This window comes from Camelina sativa, chromosome 7 (assembly GCF_030686135.1).
Source record: "Camelina sativa cultivar CO46 ecotype springtype chromosome 7, ASM3068613v1".
Classification (NCBI taxonomy): Eukaryota; Viridiplantae; Streptophyta; class Magnoliopsida; order Brassicales; family Brassicaceae; genus Camelina; species Camelina sativa.
Window position 1 is genome coordinate 29,813,926 of NC_141886.1, and position 17,392 is coordinate 29,831,317.

General features: G+C 34.8%; 2 protein-coding genes across 16 annotated transcripts; one reads left to right on the top strand and one right to left on the bottom strand.

The window, feature by feature from the left end:
* Window positions 1-6,105: 6,105 nt before the first annotated feature.
* Window positions 6,106-10,072, bottom strand: LOC104703039 (ribonuclease H2 subunit A). 15 transcript variants are annotated; one of them, XM_087457324.1, is made up of 12 exons: window positions 9,701-9,869; window positions 9,461-9,606; window positions 8,636-8,787; window positions 8,321-8,419; window positions 8,153-8,224; window positions 7,458-7,581; window positions 7,274-7,361; window positions 7,032-7,169; window positions 6,855-6,942; window positions 6,659-6,779; window positions 6,344-6,523; window positions 6,106-6,232 (listed from the first exon to the last, which is right to left on the bottom strand). In XM_087457324.1, the coding sequence occupies exons 4-11, from the start codon at window positions 8,403-8,405 to the stop codon at window positions 6,349-6,351; spliced, it is 891 nt and encodes a 296-aa protein (XP_087313450.1). In that variant the 5' UTR covers window positions 8,406-8,419; window positions 8,636-8,787; window positions 9,461-9,606; window positions 9,701-9,869; the 3' UTR covers window positions 6,106-6,232; window positions 6,344-6,348. The 15 variants fall into 15 exon arrangements, with proteins under 15 accessions (XP_087313450.1, XP_010417269.1, XP_087313447.1 ...); XM_010418967.3 differs by having other exon boundaries at window positions 9,461-10,072; XM_087457321.1 differs by having other exon boundaries at window positions 8,636-8,650; window positions 9,568-9,953.
* Window positions 10,073-11,198: 1,126 nt separating this feature from the next.
* Window positions 11,199-13,600, top strand: LOC104703041 (stromal cell-derived factor 2-like protein). Its single transcript, XM_010418970.2, has 6 exons — window positions 11,199-11,823; window positions 11,917-12,057; window positions 12,377-12,517; window positions 12,934-12,983; window positions 13,070-13,199; window positions 13,337-13,600. The coding sequence occupies exons 1-6, from the start codon at window positions 11,716-11,718 to the stop codon at window positions 13,421-13,423; spliced, it is 657 nt and encodes a 218-aa protein (XP_010417272.1). The 5' UTR covers window positions 11,199-11,715; the 3' UTR covers window positions 13,424-13,600.
* Window positions 13,601-17,392: the final 3,792 nt, after the last annotated feature.

Consider the following 17,392-nt stretch of genomic DNA (forward strand, 5'->3'; position numbering starts at 1 on the left):
TAGTTTTTACAAATTAGATATTTAAGGTTTGCGACAAATTTGCGACTGATTTGCTAGAGCCATAGCAAATGCGTCGCAAATCCATTGTAAAGGACTCAAAATATAGCAATTCCCTCGCAAAAAAAACTTTAAACCCTTAACCCTAAACCCTAAACCCTAAAGACTTATTACATTACTATTGTTGATTAAAAAAGATGAATCCAAAACTATTAATCAAAGATAGCAGTGCAACACAAAATTGTTAGAGAATTGGACAATTTGGCAAAAATTTGTCTCAATGTATTGAACATATATGTGATATAGTGTAGGACATCATCATGTTTAGAGTAAGATGCAAAATTGGACAATTTTGGAAAGTTTGATGATAGAAAAGAGTATGATGACACCATTGGACCTTATAATATACTTGAAAGTTAATTTGACTAATTTGTTACAATTATTTTGATGGTTTTTGCAAATTAGATATTGAAGGTTTGCGACAAATTTGCGACTGATTTGCTAGAGCCATAGCAAGTTCGTCGCAAATCCATTGCAAAAGACTCAATACATAGCAATTCCCTCGCAAATAACAACCCTAAACCCTTGAACCTTAACCTTTAAGACTAATTACATTACTAATAATTATTAAATTGATATAATTTAATATTTATATTATAAGATAGGGCACTAAGGACAATTGCAAATCCTAAACCCTAAAGATTTTGCGAGGGATTTGCTACGTTCCCTCGCAAATTGGTCGCAAAAAACTCTAAATAAGAAAATTTATATTAATTATTGTTTGCGATGCTTTTGCGAGGGACTCTAGTAAATCCCTCGCAAATTTTGCGTTGGAATTGCGATGCCCTTAATTTCCTATATAAGTAAGAAACCTAGTTTGAGCGAAGCTCAAACCAACACCCGCAGCCGACAAACCCTAAAAACTTCTCTTCTTCTTCCGATTTCATTCTTCTCCGGTTGTCTTCTCCGGTTGTCTACTCCTTTCTCCGGTTGTCTACTCCTCCTCTCATCTCTTCTCCGGTGTCTACTCCTCCTCCCATCCCTTCTCAGGTTAGTCTTGTCCTCCTCTCATCCCTTCTCCGACTAATCTCCTCCTCCTCTCTCTTCTTCTGTTGTTTTTTAGATGGGTTTCGATTTAGGGTTTGTCGATTTAGGGGTTTCGATTTGATTTAGGGTTTGTCGATTTAGGGGTTTCGATTAGGGTTTCAATTTAGGGTTTGTCGATTTAGGGGTTTCGATTAGGTTTTCGATTAGGGTTTCGATTCGATTTGAATAGGGTTTTGATTAGGGTTTTGATTAGGGTTTCGATTAGGGTTTCAATTAGGGTTTCGATTAGGGTTTCGATTAGGGTTTCGATTCGATTTTAGGGGTTTTTCGATTCGATTGGGATTAGGGTTTCGATTGGGATTAGGGTTTCGATTGGGATTAGGGGTTTTCGATTTAGGGTTATATCGATTTAGGGTTATATCGATTTAGGGTTCTAATTATATCGATTTAGGGTTTTCCGATTTAGGGTTATATCGATTTAGGGTTTTTCGATTTTGGGTTCTAATTATATCTTTTTTTTGGACTTGTTTTTTAGATGTCTTCACAAGAGAACCAAAATCATTCTGGGAGCCAAAACGTTTACAGAAGATTTATATCTTCTCAAGGGTTATCTCCTCCCATCCCTTCTCGAAGGTTACCTTCTTCTGCCTCTGCTCCAAGGGTAGCTTCTCCCGCCTCCTCGCAAGGCACCTCACCGGTGATCCAAGAGAATCGTCAAGGAACCTCACCGGCGGTGGAAGATCATCTTCCACCACAGCAATCGACTTCGCGTGTCAACGATGAGTCTACTTGCAAGTCCCGGTCGTGCTAGCTTAAAGAAATTGGACCCTAAACGCCCTTCGGGTACTCTATGGTAAGAATGTAGTTAGGGTTGTCTAATTTTTTAGATATATTTTCATTGATCCTCATTCCTTTTTTTCTTGTGTTTTGTAGGTTTGACGAGGATCCTTCAGTTGCTGCTACTGTTCGGGCCATCTTTGAAAGAGATTTCAAAGGAGCCCATGCCAATTGGACCCAAACACTAGCTGCGGTTGTAAACCGGTGGTTTGAAACGTTTGCAGTAAGTTAAGTGTTTGTTGATGTGTTTAAATTAAAGATTTTGTTTTTACTTACTTGATTCTGATTTTGATTCATGTTATGTTTTTACAAGCAAACATATAACTGGGACCAGTCCATCAATGGGAGAGTTCGAGCCGAGTTTGAAAGCAAGTTGAAGACCCGGATGACTGATCAAGTGTCTCGGTAGAAGTCTAAGTGGAGAGTAAAAGGTGATGATGCAAAGCCGCGGTGGCTTGATCCGACAGTATGGGACGGCTTGGTCAAGTTTTGGTGTGAACCAAAATCTGAGGAAAAGAGCATCAATAGTCGAAATGCTCGATACAGTGATCCTGATGGCACTGGAATGCATAAACACCGGTCTGGTCAGACCTCCTTTAAAGCTCGTGCACGAAAACATGTAAGTATGTTTAGTTAGTTATTTAGTACAATTACCTATAAATTCTTGCTTTAGTCTAATACTTTGTTGTTTCATATCTTTGTTAAGTCGGAGATTAATGGTGAGGCACTTCCTGATTTCTTGAAAGTCCTAGAAGATACTCATAGGAAACCTGATGGGTCGTTTGTGGATGGATTATCTGAGAAAGTATACCATGAAGTGTCATCGAGGATAACTGAGGCTGAAACTGGGCTATGCTCAGGGGACAACATAGAGAGTAGTGCTTCTGGCGGATTGTCAGTTAGTATGAAGAACCGAATTTTTGCTGAGGTAAATTCTTGAACTTTAAATACTGTTTTGTTTTATCTCTTTGAACTTTACATTGTGTCTCTGTTTTTTGTTGTTTGCAGGTTGCTCCGAAGAAGAAAAATAGGATATATGGAGTCGGTACTATGCAAACTGAAGCATCTTCAGCTCAAGTTGTTCTGACGCCTACTCCGACTGAAGATCCAGTCATTCTAGCTGAGAAGCTTTCTCAGGCCGAAGCTGTTCTTGCGAGTCAGTCTACTCAGCTAGAAGATTATGCATTGAAGTTGCAACAAAATACTCAGAAGATGCATTGCTATGATGCCTACTTCGATTATCTATCTGAGAAGGACCCTGAATTTGCTGCAAGATTTCCCCGACCTGAGACTGCTGCCACCAATGAGACCGGAGCAGGAGATACCGGACCTGAGATCGGAGAAGGAGGTATCACCAGACCAACTTAGGATCTCTTGTGTTTATGTGTTTATGTGTTTGTATCCGAGAACTTGTGTTTGTATATTCAGAAGATGTGTTTGATTTTTGTTTTGAACTTATATTATTATGTTTATGTAAGTTTAACAACATTTTGTATTACAAGTTTAATTTCAGTTTTCATTCAAAGTTTTTTGGGCTAATTATGAATTTTAGTTTGCCTAATTAGAAATTAATCATAATTAATTTGCATAATTAAAAATAAACATAATTACAAAATGAATAATTCCTAATTCAAATCTCAGCTGTTGCGACAGACATAAATGTTGCAAATCCATCGCAAATTTGCGAGGGATTAGCTTGAACCAAATTGCGAGGAATCTGCTATTGATATTGTCCCTCGCAATTTGCGTTGATTTTGCGACGGCATTTTTTTCCTCGCAAAATTTGCGAGGGATTTGCGATGTTAACCAATTTGCGAGAAGAGATTTGCGAGGGAAGTGTGTTCCTCGCAATTCCATCGTTTTTGCCTATTTACGAGGAATTTGCTATGAATTCTTCCATCGCAAAAGGTTTGTTTTCTTGTAGTGTACATACCTTCTATAAATAGATTTACAATTAAAAGTTTTATCTTCTAATTAATAAATTGATATAAAAGGAGATTAAGTTTTCAATTTACATTAGAAATGTAAAACAACACTATTTGTAAAACAAAATAAACCTTAAAAGTATACTATTCGTGGAATGGATGAGTAAATATATATTAATTTCCAATTAATTTATAATTGATTATTATTTCTTTGTTTTTTTAAAAAAAAATATTTCCTTTGTTGGTAGAAGAGTAACAATAAGAAGCTCTTAAAAGTAAAAATTTTAAAATTATGAAAACATCATTCATCGTACCTAGTTAAAATTAAAGTAAAATTATATCTAACAAAATACTGATCACTTTATTCCATTGCGATTTACCTAATTAGAAATCCACTAATTACCATTTTCCTTCAACTGTTTTTTTCATTTTCTGCCACTAAATTGATTATTTCTTTGTAGCAATTAAAACTTTATATTAGGTATCAACCTTTATATTTGTTTTCTTCACAAAGTAAAGAAAACAATTTGACGTAAAAGAAATATTTTTTTGCTTTGATATTATATGATTGATCTATAACCATCACAAGATATAGATCGCATTGTATCGGTTTTTATTTTAAAAAAATCAATTAACATTTAGTTGGCCAAAAATAATATATTCAGCAATATATATTATATCTTTCAAGAAATGCAACAATGAAATACTCTGTCTGTTTTACAAAAAATGTCATTTTGATACAATTAACACAAATTAAGAAAAAATATAATTATAAATGTTTGTTCTTATTTAATAAGTGAGTAATGGTTTAAATTCAATAAAATGAAAATTGTGTTTAGGGTAAGTTAAAACATTTAATGTAAAAAATATATTGAAATTGTAAAGTGACAATCTTTGTGAAATAAGGAAAAATCTCTAAAATGACATTTTTTTGTAAAACAGAATAAGTACATATAATTATCTATATTAAAAAAGTTCAATGTTTTCATATTATTTTGGAACAATTTCATAAATTATGAATAATTTTGGATACATAATCTAAACTTAGTTATTATGCCAAGGAGAATGATTGCGGCTACAGTATCTTCTTCAAAACGTTGGCAACATGCATGCCAACATCTTGTCTCTATAATTGCATGCAAAGCATTTGCTTCTCAATTACTATATATATTTATAATCTAGGTGAACTAAAGACATATAGAACATCGAATATTATCTTTGCAGAATATTGAAAATTTTAGTTACACATTTTGGAATCGTGGTCGCATAAACTTCTATCGACTCAATCTAAGGTCAAATATATATAAGTAAAAAAATGCCAAAGAAAACTATAAAAGGAATAGCCGAATAGGTAACGAATAGATTCAATGGAATATGTCTCGAATACACCAAAAGAATACCAAAGTAAACAAAGATAAATCACTTTATCGAAAAAAAAAAGAATAAGAAAAAAATCGTTGGCATGCATTGGATGGAGGCATATTAAAGTGACGTGGTGTCACAATAAACCAGAGAGTCGCATGAAACAGTCTGACCGTTGATTTGAGACATTTATTCCCTACCGTTGGATTGGATCTGTCACTTTTACAAGACACCTTTCCTTGTTTTCTCAGACATTTCATAGTAGCCAATAACTTTGAATTAAAAACAGAGATCAAACAAAATTAGTGATTGAATAATAATTTTGTTTTTTGTTTTTTTGTGAAACAAGACTTGTACCTCATCATTCAATCAAACTCCTCAAGGGTAAAGTTAACAAAGTTTTGAAGCATAAAAAGATTACAATAAACTTCAAAAGGGTTTTGAAAATAGTCAATCAAAGATGATTCATATGACGTTTAAAAGTTGGGGCATGTATGAGCGGACTCGGTATTCAGACAGAGCAGGGATGAGAGGTTGAAGGAGTTTCGGTAATCGCTGCTCCTTGGAGACAGGATCATAGTGTCGTTCTTCTTCAACAAGGTTTGAAAGAATTGGGATGCATTTTCACAAAGTGCTGAGTCGCTTCAGGATTAATCGAACAAGTTTATCCACCAAGTTTTGAGAAAAATAATGCCGTATTCAATCTAAAACCATCTCTACTGTTCTATAAAGGAGTCTTCTACCTACAGTGAACGAGGAAGTCAGTTTTCAAACTGGACTTAGCAAGGGAAGACGAAATGTTCTTAGCCTTTTTCATTGTAGGTTGGAATGAACTGTAAATTGGATTGTAAGCGGGGGGGGGGCGGGGGGGGGGGGGGGGGGGGGTAGAGAGTTCTTGGATGGTCCGCTGTCTCCTTGGAGCATCTGGTCAATTTGGTTATCCCGCAACCAACTGGTTTTCATTAAAAAAAAAAAAAAACAATTACACCTGAGGAGGCAGTCCAGCTAGCTGATTAGTAAAACATGCCAGAGTATTAATCGGCTTGACGATTCCCCTATTACCCCTACAAACAATTACAGAGGTTCAGAAAATGGACAAAAAAGCTAAGAAAGATAACGAAACAACAATCACCAAGTGAATAAGCTAAGATATTAAAACTGATTCAGTCTTGTACTGAGATTAAAACTGAGTGAGTTGTTGGATTTTGCGAGCTTGGAAAAATTTGCAGCGCCCTTTTCCACTCGACTCGATTTCTTCGCTCCTACTCTCGCATGTTTTGAACCCAAAACTGCTTAGTTTCGCTTGTCGTTTGCTGCTACTTCCATTACCACTCTCTTCAGTTTCATCTGCTTCCCTGCTCAAGTGCACAAAACATTACATTCAGATTCTTACAACAGATTGAGATAAATGAAGTGTTTTAGCAGATCTCCAAATGCTTGATCATAGCTAATAGAACATAGAAACAAACAGACAAAAAAAAAAAACTAACCATGCAACTTCAACCTCGCCCTTCAAATGTGCAGTGCAAGTTCCCCAACTGAAGCGGACCAGCGATGGGAATCCAAACACAGAATGTTTGTGTTGCACTAACCATGCCTTTGTCTCAGGATCTGAATTGCATTACAAACATATCAGAGTGTAAGTATTGCTTAAAACATAAACGATTTGAGGAAAGAATTTTGTACCTCCAGGATATCCAGAACCAAAGTTTCTGTTAATATTTTCTCCGGTTTCCTCTACCAACCATTCTCTCAACGCTCTGTCTCTTGTCACCTGAGTAAGTAATAGAAATTTAGTGACCTTTAGCTAGTGGAAAGCTGTGAGAGATAGATAGTGACTAGTGAGAAGCCATAACATATCACCTTAGCCACAATACTTGCCCCACTAACGATAGGGAATAGACTGTCAGCTTTCTTTGAAACGACAAACTTGATTGACGGAAATCTCTCCGACAATTTTATTCTGTATTTCTCGGGATCTCCCACAGTATCCAGATATGCCTGCAAAGGTAGTTAAGGGTTATAAAGCTTGAGGATATGCATATATGGTACATGACTTGATCGCTCAAAAGATGATGCATTTGTTTCCATCAAAAGCTAATCACCTCTGTTAGAAAAACTCCCATGTCCAGTACCCTTTTGATAAGACCCATCGCAGAGTTATGTGAAATCTCATTTAAATTAGTCTTATTTCTGTTGAAAAATAAACCAAAGCTATAAGATATAAGATATAAGAACCATATGAGCCTCTCAATCTACCAGCTTCAAAAACATTACACTAGTACTAACTTTGCGAGCATCTTAGCTGAGAGTTCCCTGGGATCAATGACATCAACAGCCCATCCAAGAGAATTGTCAAGCTTTAAGTTTTCATATAATTCTTCTCTTTTCTCCTCTTTCAGAGTCTTTGAATCTGCAAGCATATCGACCAAAGGCTTGAGGAAAAACAAAACGAGGCAAGAGACTGTAAATGTGATGAAAAGTTTCATGCTTTACTTATCCCCTCCCAAAGTGGAACGTCACAGTACAGGCTTATACACAAAATATACAAGCATTGTGCAGCAAAAACCTTAAGGGAAACAAAAAGTGCCAAGAGGTTATAAATGCGATCAAAAGTGTCATGCTTTTTACTTATAACCATAAGATTACACTAACAACTGAAGGGTTAAACCATATAGAAACACAAATGTAATCCAATAGCAGAAGAAGAACCTACTCAATGCATCTCAAACCTCTCAATTCTTCAACACAAAGGCATAACAGCAAAGAACTTTTATAAACGTGAGCAAAAGTCTCATGCTTTATGACACCCTCCCAAATTGGAACGTCGCAGTAAGATATGCTAATACTAACTACCGGTTGCTTCTAAAGAATTCCAAAACGTTTCACTAGCAGAAGAAGAATCTACTAATTGCATCATAAACCCAAAAAAGCACATCTCAATTCTTCAACACAAAGGAATACAATGTGAGTGTTATTTTTACCTGCAAAATGGAGAGAAGCCAGAGAAGACTGGTAGGAAACAGGACAATACATACACCCATACACCATGGGACCTATTTCGTCAACACAAATTAATCAGATTATTCTTCTCTCACTCACTACAAATTTTGACAAGATAGATAGATAGATAAGAGAAGAAAGAAATTAACCTAGAACAGGACCCCTTCCGGCTTCGTCAATCCCAATGAGACAAGGCTGAGAAGCCCATTCTGGTGTCAAACAATCCGATCCCATTCCTTTTTTAAATCCTTTCAAAAAACATATGTGAATTGGGGTTTAGCCGCAGTTTTGGGCAGATTTCAAAAAAAAAAAAAAACAAAGCATTGGACTTTATGAAAGACTAGATCCAGAAAAATTCCAACTTTACATGAAATAGTGAATCGCTTGTGCAGGTTTGGGTTACAAGGGATATTGAACGAGACAAGCAATGTTGTGTGAGATGATAGTGGGGAGGGGAAACTCACCAGAAATCAAGAGACCTAAGCAAATCAGCGAAGATATTATTAGTGGCGAATAGAGAGTATCGACGGTCGCTTCACGGTTCTCTAAATTACACTGCTTGCCGTTTCGCCGTAGCAATGTTGGTAAAAATACAATGTTGAACGTGGTGCTATAACTGTAATTTTCAATCAAAAAAAGAAAACAAAAATTTGGGTGCACAAAAATAAAAAAATAGATATATATTCATAAATTTTCACTAATTCAAAAAGAAAAAAATAAAAATTCTTCTATTTTATGCTATACACAAATAAATTTTTTAAAACTCATAAAAATTCATAAAATACCCATACACATGAATAATTTTATTTATAATGAATTAACGTTACAGTCTGTACTACGTAATTTACATATCCAATGTATGATATATGTATTGGTGTGATAGATTTATCGTATATATCAAGAATGAATCTTCATTTATAAGATAATAGAACAAATATATTAAGTGGTTCAAGGTTTGGATTGAAATTGAGTAATTGAAACTGAAAAGATTGGTTTCTCCCATTGAAAAGTGAAAGTCATAGATTAAATTGACATATTATAGCAGAAAGACAAACAACATTGTTAACGACACACACATTATTAAAGCTGAAAGTGACAAACAAACACTATTTAAACGAAAAAAATGAAAATAAAAATACACGCTTGAATTATAATTAATTTCTAAATAAATCGTAGCTCAACTTCTGCAATAACAATTTGCTATTATCATTTAGATGCTCCTTTTCACTTAGCTGCATAAACATATTCATATTGTTAGCCATAATCCTATTTTTCATCAATTGGTTTACCTCCTCTTGTCTCATGTTTATTTTTTCCAATTGTTCCAACTCTTGCTTCTTCAATTGTTTAACTTCATTCCATTTTTCATTGACCACTTTCAATAATACGCTCTTACCTTTTTTTTTTTTTGCATTTTTTGTAGGTGCATCCCTCCCTATTAAATGAGCATTAGATCCTTTAGAGTTGGAATAACTAGCATCACTGTTGTGGGCTCTTTCACTAATTCGAGAGACAATCTTTCTTTTTACCGTAGGTGGATAGTCTTCCTCTATTTTGTTTCGACGCTCCTTAAACCGGTTGATGATATACCTCTCTTCAATTTCAGACTGTCTTTTGTAAGCTTTGATATCAAAAAAAAATTCTGATGGATCCATGAAATATTTTTTAGAAAGATGAGAGTTGTGATGTTGGTACATTAATGGAGAAGAATGAGTCCCCATTTATAAGATAATGGAACCAACATCTCAAGTGGTTGGAGGCTTAGAAAAAAATTGAGTGGTTGAAATCGAATGGATTAGATATGGATTGGATTCTCACGTTAAAAGCAAAAAATCATGGATTACATTGAAATAATTAAAGCAAAAACAACAAACAAATATTATTAAAGTCAAACACACATTACTAAAGAAGAAAGACAAACAACATTATTAAAGACAAACATACATAATTAAAGCAGAAAGTGACAAAACAAATATTATTAAAGTGGAAATAATGAAAATACAAACATACACTTGACTTGCAATCAATTTCCAAATAAGTAGTTGGCCAACTTCTCCTACAACAATTTGCTTTGGTCATCGATATGCTCTTTTCACTTAGCTTCATAAACATCTTAATCTTTTTAGCCAATGTCCTAAAAATCTCATTGATTTTACTAGTACACTATGAAAAAAAATTGTAAAAAGTGGTCATAAGCTGTTGTTTCACCATATTTCCCTAAGAGGCAGCTCTGTTCTTGTTCTTGTAACAACTTGATTTCAAGGACATGAGGAGAAGTTTAAATAATTGATTTGGTCACCTAAATAACCAAAGTGCATTTATCTTTTCGGTCAAAGATCCTAAGAGAATTCCACAATTAAGCGTGCTTATGCTCGAATAGTTTCAAGAAGGATGACCTTCGGGAAAATAATTTTTGGAATTGTGAAAATGAGGACAAAACACACGGAAAGATCATGTTGTGATTTGTAGGATCAGTAAATAACTCTTTAAAGCTTTTCGGACGTAGCAAACAGATCGTCAGATAAGGATGGACCCACGAGCCGATAGTGGACGTAGAGTCCACTAAGACAGGTGAGCCCATTAGTCATAAATGGACATGAGACCATCTAGAACTAGATATAGCTGTCAGGGCCAAGTAAGGCTCTAAGGCGTCAACTTCAATCTTAAATATGAACCCTAAAGCTTATCCCATTAAACCATGCTAAACCAAAAATTTTAAAAATAACCCAAACACTAATCCATCATTAGTGTCGATCAACATCCAAACCGATAGCCCAGTTTGCTGGCGTTACATGAACAATGAACACATAATTTTCATCAGAAACATATAACTTATTACTTATATATTAATTTACTAGTTTTTATATATTAATTCCTTACATACCTTTTAATACATAAAAACACATTTTTAAAAGAATATATAAAACATACCTTACTTAATTTAATTTTTCTAATTCATTAAACATATGAATTTGATGAACATGGACGACCATAAACTATAAATGACAAGATTCATTCAATTTAGTTGATGTCTTCAAATAAGTAATTGAATACACCCATCAAATTCATGGGATTGACTAAATTGTGTGAATTCAGAAAGAAGAAGAAAAAAAAAAAACATAAAACTATGCCTCTTTTGCAACATGATGCCACCATTCATAAAACGCCATCTCATCAAAACGACACGTGTTAAATTATCATTCGTCATCTAAACGTACACCTCCGTGTCAACCAAAAAAAAAATTAGAGAAGTTACTATTAGACGAAGACGACGACGACCCTCTCATAAGCCACGGCGACGAGAAAATTACACAGATTCTTTTTTGTCTCCGGCGAGATCTCAGTCTGATCCTTCACGGTGGCGTCGACGTCAGGGCAACAACAAGCTCTCTCGAGAAGAAAGCCATTATCATCATCTTCATCATCTCTTCCTTCGCCATCAGCAGCAGCTTCGGCTGTTCGAGCTCCTCCGGCGAGGAAACCGAGTAGTCCTCCTGAGTATCCGTTTTGGCAGCAGAACTGGTTTATTGGTTTGCTATTTTTCATGGCTTTAGGATTCTTCTGCCTCGCTATCTTCCTTTACCTAAGTCTCGATCCTGATTCTGGTTACACGTCTGCTTCTGCCGCCGCTTCTGGTAAAGAAGGTGTTGAGGTGTGTTTTAGATCCCTAATCTGTTTCGATTGTGGTAACTGCAATTGTTGTATTTTGGCTTTAAATTCGAATTGTGTTTGATCGTATGAATAGATTACTTATGGAAGTGCGATCAAACTGATGCACGAGAAGACTAAATTTAGACTGCATTCTCACGATGTGCCGTATGGATCTGGAAGTGGTCAGCAATCAGTTACTGGTTTTCCTGGCGTTGTTGATTCCAACAGCTATTGGGTATAATTGCTTCTTTTTATCTTTGTTGCTCGTGTGCAGACCATCCTGTTCATATAGTGTATCATGTGTAACTTAGATTGAAGCAACTTACAGATGTTAGAACAGAACATTCACTAGCAATGGGTATATTTCAAAGTATTGATGTCACTTTCTTATCTAGAAAGATTAGCCAATGGATTGGATGGTTTTTTTTCTGAACCAAAGAAACTGTTGCATTATGATGTTCATCTCACACTTTAAATCCCATCTGTTTAGTTTGAAGCTATGGTGGAGTAATTGATTTGATGAATCATCTTGTTATGGATTATTTGTTTTACAGATTGTTAAACCAGTGCCTGGGACTACAGAAAAACAAGGTGATGCTGTCAAGACTGGGGCAACCATTAGATTGCAGCACATGAAGACCAGAAAATGGCTCCACAGTCACCTCCATGCATCCCCAATCTCAGGGAACTTAGAGGTTAGTATTGTCTTCCGTTTAAAGTTTTTGTACTCCCTGATCCGCTAAGCTTAGATGTAAAAGAACTATCTGGTGTTGTTAAAGCATTTAGACTCGAGAGACAGGTAGGTTCAGGAAATCAATATAGAGAGCTAGTTAGTAGTAAGAGGGTGTTTACTTGCGTGTGTATTGTCTTTATCAATTGTGAAGAACTATACTGATTTCAATTTGTAGTTGCATTTCCCTTCTTGCTAAGCTTAGATGTAAAAGAACTATCTGGAGTTTTTAAAGCATTTAGACTCGAGAGACAGCTAGGTCTAGGAAATCGAGCTATTAGTATGAGGATGTTTACTTGTTGTGTGTCTATGTCAATTGTGAAGTCTGATTTCAATTGCGAGGTCCGTTTTCGTTCTTGCTAACCCATTTTGATGGTGCAGGTTAGCTGTTTTGGAGATGATACAAATTCCGATACAGGGGATCACTGGAAGTAATAATCCTAAAAGCAACTTTACTAATGTTTAGTCTAATCCACATCCACCGCAGAAACTCACGCACTTAACCATCTGCTTGTAGGCTTATAATCGAAGGAAACGGGAAGACATGGAAACAGGACCAAAGAGTCCGTCTTCAACACATAGACACTAGTGGCTACCTTCATAGCCATGACAAGAAGTACCAACGTATAGCCGGTGGTCAGCAAGAGGTAAACTAAATATCTTATCTAACCCCGTGATCTCTTCTGGTTTAGTATTCAAAGATTATTGGCAATATCTTTAAAACTCATGATTAGATAGATATTCAACAAGCTTTAACATATCTGATTCGGTTCTTCGGGTACAGGTCTGCGGAATTCGGGAGAAGCGGGCGGATAACGTGTGGTTGGCAGCAGAAGGAGTCTACCTTCCTGTTAACGAGAGCAGCAAGTAAAGGTGAAGAGAGCAATAACTTCTCTCGAGGACTTTGAATCTCATCTTTTTACTATCTAAACTCATAAACAAGAAAATAGAGATATATTTGCTAATTTTCGATTGAGCTTACTTTTAGTCGCATGGATATATATTGTTTTGGTAGATATTTTGCATTTAACTCGCTTTTGTTCTATCACCCAGAGAGAAACCATCTCACTATGTCCAACAGAATCTGTTAAACATATTCTTATCTTAAGAAGTAAGAAGCCATCAGCATTACATTTGAAACCCAGTTGCTACGCAGCTGGTGGAATAGGATCTATATCCCTTGGATGATCAATAGCCAACGCTTTTTTCCACGTTAAAGACTTTCTACAATCTTTTAACCTATCGGGAATCTAATTATTGTTACTAACTTTTCATTAAAAAAAAGATACTAAATGATCCAAAGAAAGCTCAACTCGAATTATGGATTCACCATCTGTAAACCTTTCTACTGATAAAATTTGTCAAAGAGCCAATGTTTGAAACGCTAGGATAATAACGTTTCTTCTTCTCATCCTCACTTAGAACATCTGTTACTACAATTTTTACTACGAGTTTATTATGATAAAGCCATATATGTAAAGTGTTCAGTTTTGAGGGATACTGTAGTATTCAAGAGTGAGGCTGTAACTACGACAATCCTGGGAGTGAGATGTCTCTCAGTCGGATCTTAGAAGGATTTTATCTCTTTTACTAGGCTAGGTTGGATTTGGATAAGGAGGATGGGGAGCCGAAGAGTCTACAATGAAGCTTATCTCATATTGGCTGGTTTTTGTCCAGAGTTGTTTGAATCTTTTTCACATTCTTGTAAATCTTGCTTATTGAATTCTAAAGCCGATTGTTTTATATTGATGATCCTTGCCTCTTTGGAAACAAGAGGACCAAACGTCTACTGTTGCTTGGATTCTTCAACTTTCGAATGAAACAACCAATATATAGGTCTATGAATCTATGATACAACCGTAGAGGTCTTTCCTCCCTTCATATGACATATCCTAATTTGGGTTATATCAAGCTTAAACAAAATTAAAGGAGCATCGGTACTGCTTTTATTTGTTACATGTTCAACAAATTTACTAAGCTCGACTCTTAAAGAAATATTTTACCTATTGTTAGAACTTGCATTGTTTTCTATTGGTTTGATGTTACCAATTTTATATTATGTGACTTACCTGGACGGGATCAACTCGTGATTAGAAGACGAGTGGCCTAGGCTAGTGTGACTTCTATTGCACATTAAGGATGGTTGCTATGCTCATGGTCTTCCCAAGAGGAAGAGTCAACTTCGTGATTTGTGGGTTCGCGCAGTCTCTATCTTTTTAAATAGAAAAAAATTACCAAATAAATAAATAAAACTACGTGTAATTGTGTATAGTATATCTATTAAATAAATCTTATTATATAAAGTTGGGTTTTGAAAGTTAGCCATTAATAAAATTTTGACATGTGTCACATTTATATCAATTTGAGATTTTAATATGTGTAAAAGTTAATATCTAATAAGAAGAATTTGAAATTACAAAAAAAAAAAACAAAATATTTTGTTTTAAACAATATTAACAATATAAAAAGATAATTATCAAAAAAATTACTAAAACTACTAATTTTTTTTTTAATTCGAAATGATAACATTTATTTTGAATTTTAAGTTATTAATTCTACAAAAAAAATAGAAATGGAATTAAGGAGAATATACAATTAATTATTAATTCTAAATTTTGTAAATACTCACTTCTATATAAACATAGATTGTCTCATATTTTTCATCTAACAAAATAATTTACTCAAAAATATTGCTTTCAATTTTTTTCTATTAGTAAAACTTTTTAATGGAAAGGTAAATTTTTCTAATTTTTTAAACAAATTTTCTTTTTCTTTCTTTCTCCCTTTTCATTTTGGAATAGGGAAGATTAATATGTTGACCTAAAATAAGATTAATATATGCATCTTTTTTTTCAAATACTGTTTTTTCAAATTTAATGTAGTATTTTTAGATTGTTTTATTTAATTTATCTTTTCACCTTTGAATTATTTGAGATTTATATATTATCTTGCTTATAATTTTCTATTATTTCTATATTTATGTCAAATTAATTTTCTCCTAATTTCTCAACTTTGATTGGTTGGTCATAGATCTTTTTTGTGCAAACATAATTGTGACCATTCATTCAATCTCAAAGAGAGATAAGGAGTAGAAGCTTATCAACCTAATGGTTAGATAAAATAGGTTAATCAAACACAAGCTTACAACAAACATAGATAGATAGATTGGAAAAACATAAATTGTTGTTGATAGATCTATAGGAGTTCGGACACTGTGACACCCTGGTTTGCGGATAGGTTAAAAACAATTGATTTGGCCACCTATGTCATCAAAGTGCATTTATCTTTTCGATCAAGATCCCTGAGAGAACTCCAGAGTTAAGCGTGCTTGAGCTGGAGTAGTTTTGGGATGGGTGAACTTTCGGGAAGTGATTGTCGGAACTGAGCGAGTGAGGACAAAACACAGGGAAAGATCATATGGTGATTTATAGGATCGGTAAACAAGTATTTAAAGCCTTCAGGACTTAACAGACTGACCGTCGGATATGGATGGGCCATGAGTAGATGTGGGTCCGTGGACATGGGCTCACTAAGAAATGTGACAGTCGGGGCGTTCCAGAGACAAAAGCTACATCATGGTGTGAAAAACACTTCCACGAATACATTGGAAAATTTAACATTAGTTACTATCTAAAGATTTTGTGACATTAGAAAAGGATCTTTAGTTTCATCGGTTGTCGGAGCAAGCCATTTTGAGATAGCTACAAGACGTGAACATGTTCTCTCCACACATGAGGAAGAGCCGAGGTTCTCTCTATGGTGGAGGAGGTTAGACGCAAGGTTATCTCCTCAAGGGAGGAATGTGCAGAAGATTGGACGCAAGGTTATCTACCCGAGGGAGGAAGGTGGAGCCAATATTCTCTTCATGGTGGAGGAGGCTGGACGCAAGGTTCTCTCCATAGGGAGGAGGGTGGAGCCGAGGTTCTCTCCACGGTTGGTTATACACTATTGTGATGATACATCATTGATTAGTATACTATGAAATATATTTTTTATTCGAAATATTTTTTATGCCAATAATTTTATCAATTAAAAACACTATGCAAAAGTGAGAAAAAGACATATAATAATTGTCTTAATGTGTTCATACAAACATTTTCTAGGTGGTGGTAAAGAATATATTTAGAATATTGAATACAATATATTTAGGCGTAAAAAATATGCTTTTAATGGTAACATACATAAAAGATTCATAAATAGATAGAAATCTGTATATTATAGCAAACATAAAATTTATAAAACAAAATTTAATTTAATTTGCAAAATTTAATTTAATTTACAAAATTTAAACCCGCATAATGGGTAGGTCCTTATTTAGTACGTATATAAAGATGGGTGTTATTGGATTAATTTTAAGTTAATAATATTGGGGCGTTTGTCTATTTGGGCCTTTGTGCCACCAGAAATTTTAAATTGGGCATTTTTGTTCGTCCTTCTAGAATTAAGCTTTTTCGTTTGGTAAAATGACGAGTAAACCCTCATTCCTCTGAAAACTTGATCACCACCCTCTCCTTCCCCTCCGTCGACTCAATAAACATCTCCACCACCAACATCGATCTCCTCTCATAAATCCATCAGATTCAATTGATTTTTTTTTTAATAAAAGAATCTAAACCTTAAGGAGATAGTGTATGTATAGTGAACCCAAGTACTCTAATTTTAGACATTGATTGAATCAATTAAGAACTATTTTGTATCTCAAATTTTTTACACAAGCTCAAATTTTTGATGTTATTGTTTACAAAGTAAATCAAAATCTCAAATTCATCTTCAAATCTAAACCAAATGTGAAAACTACAATGTTTGTGATTGACAATTCATCACCATCATAGTCGTCGCT

Excerpts from the sequence above, each read along its gene's own strand:
- LOC104703041 (XM_010418970.2), top strand. The coding sequence starts at position 11,716 with ATGGCTTTAGGATTCTTCTGCCTCGCTATCTTCCTTTACCTAAGTCTC. Across the intron at positions 12,058-12,376 it reads TTGATTCCAACAGCTATTGG|ATTGTTAAACCAGTGCCTGG; the intron begins GTATAATTGCTT and ends TTTGTTTTACAG. Across the intron at positions 12,984-13,069 it reads GATACAGGGGATCACTGGAA|GCTTATAATCGAAGGAAACG; the intron begins GTAATAATCCTA and ends ATCTGCTTGTAG.
- LOC104703039 (XM_087457321.1), bottom strand. The coding sequence starts at position 9,892 with ATGGGGACTCATTCTTCTCCATTAATGTACCAACATCACAACTCTCAT. Across the intron at positions 7,170-7,273 it reads TGGGAGTTTTTCTAACAGAG|GCATATCTGGATACTGTGGG; the intron begins GTGATTAGCTTT and ends CTACCTTTGCAG. Across the intron at positions 6,943-7,031 it reads GGGCAAGTATTGTGGCTAAG|GTGACAAGAGACAGAGCGTT; the intron begins GTGATATGTTAT and ends TTACTTACTCAG.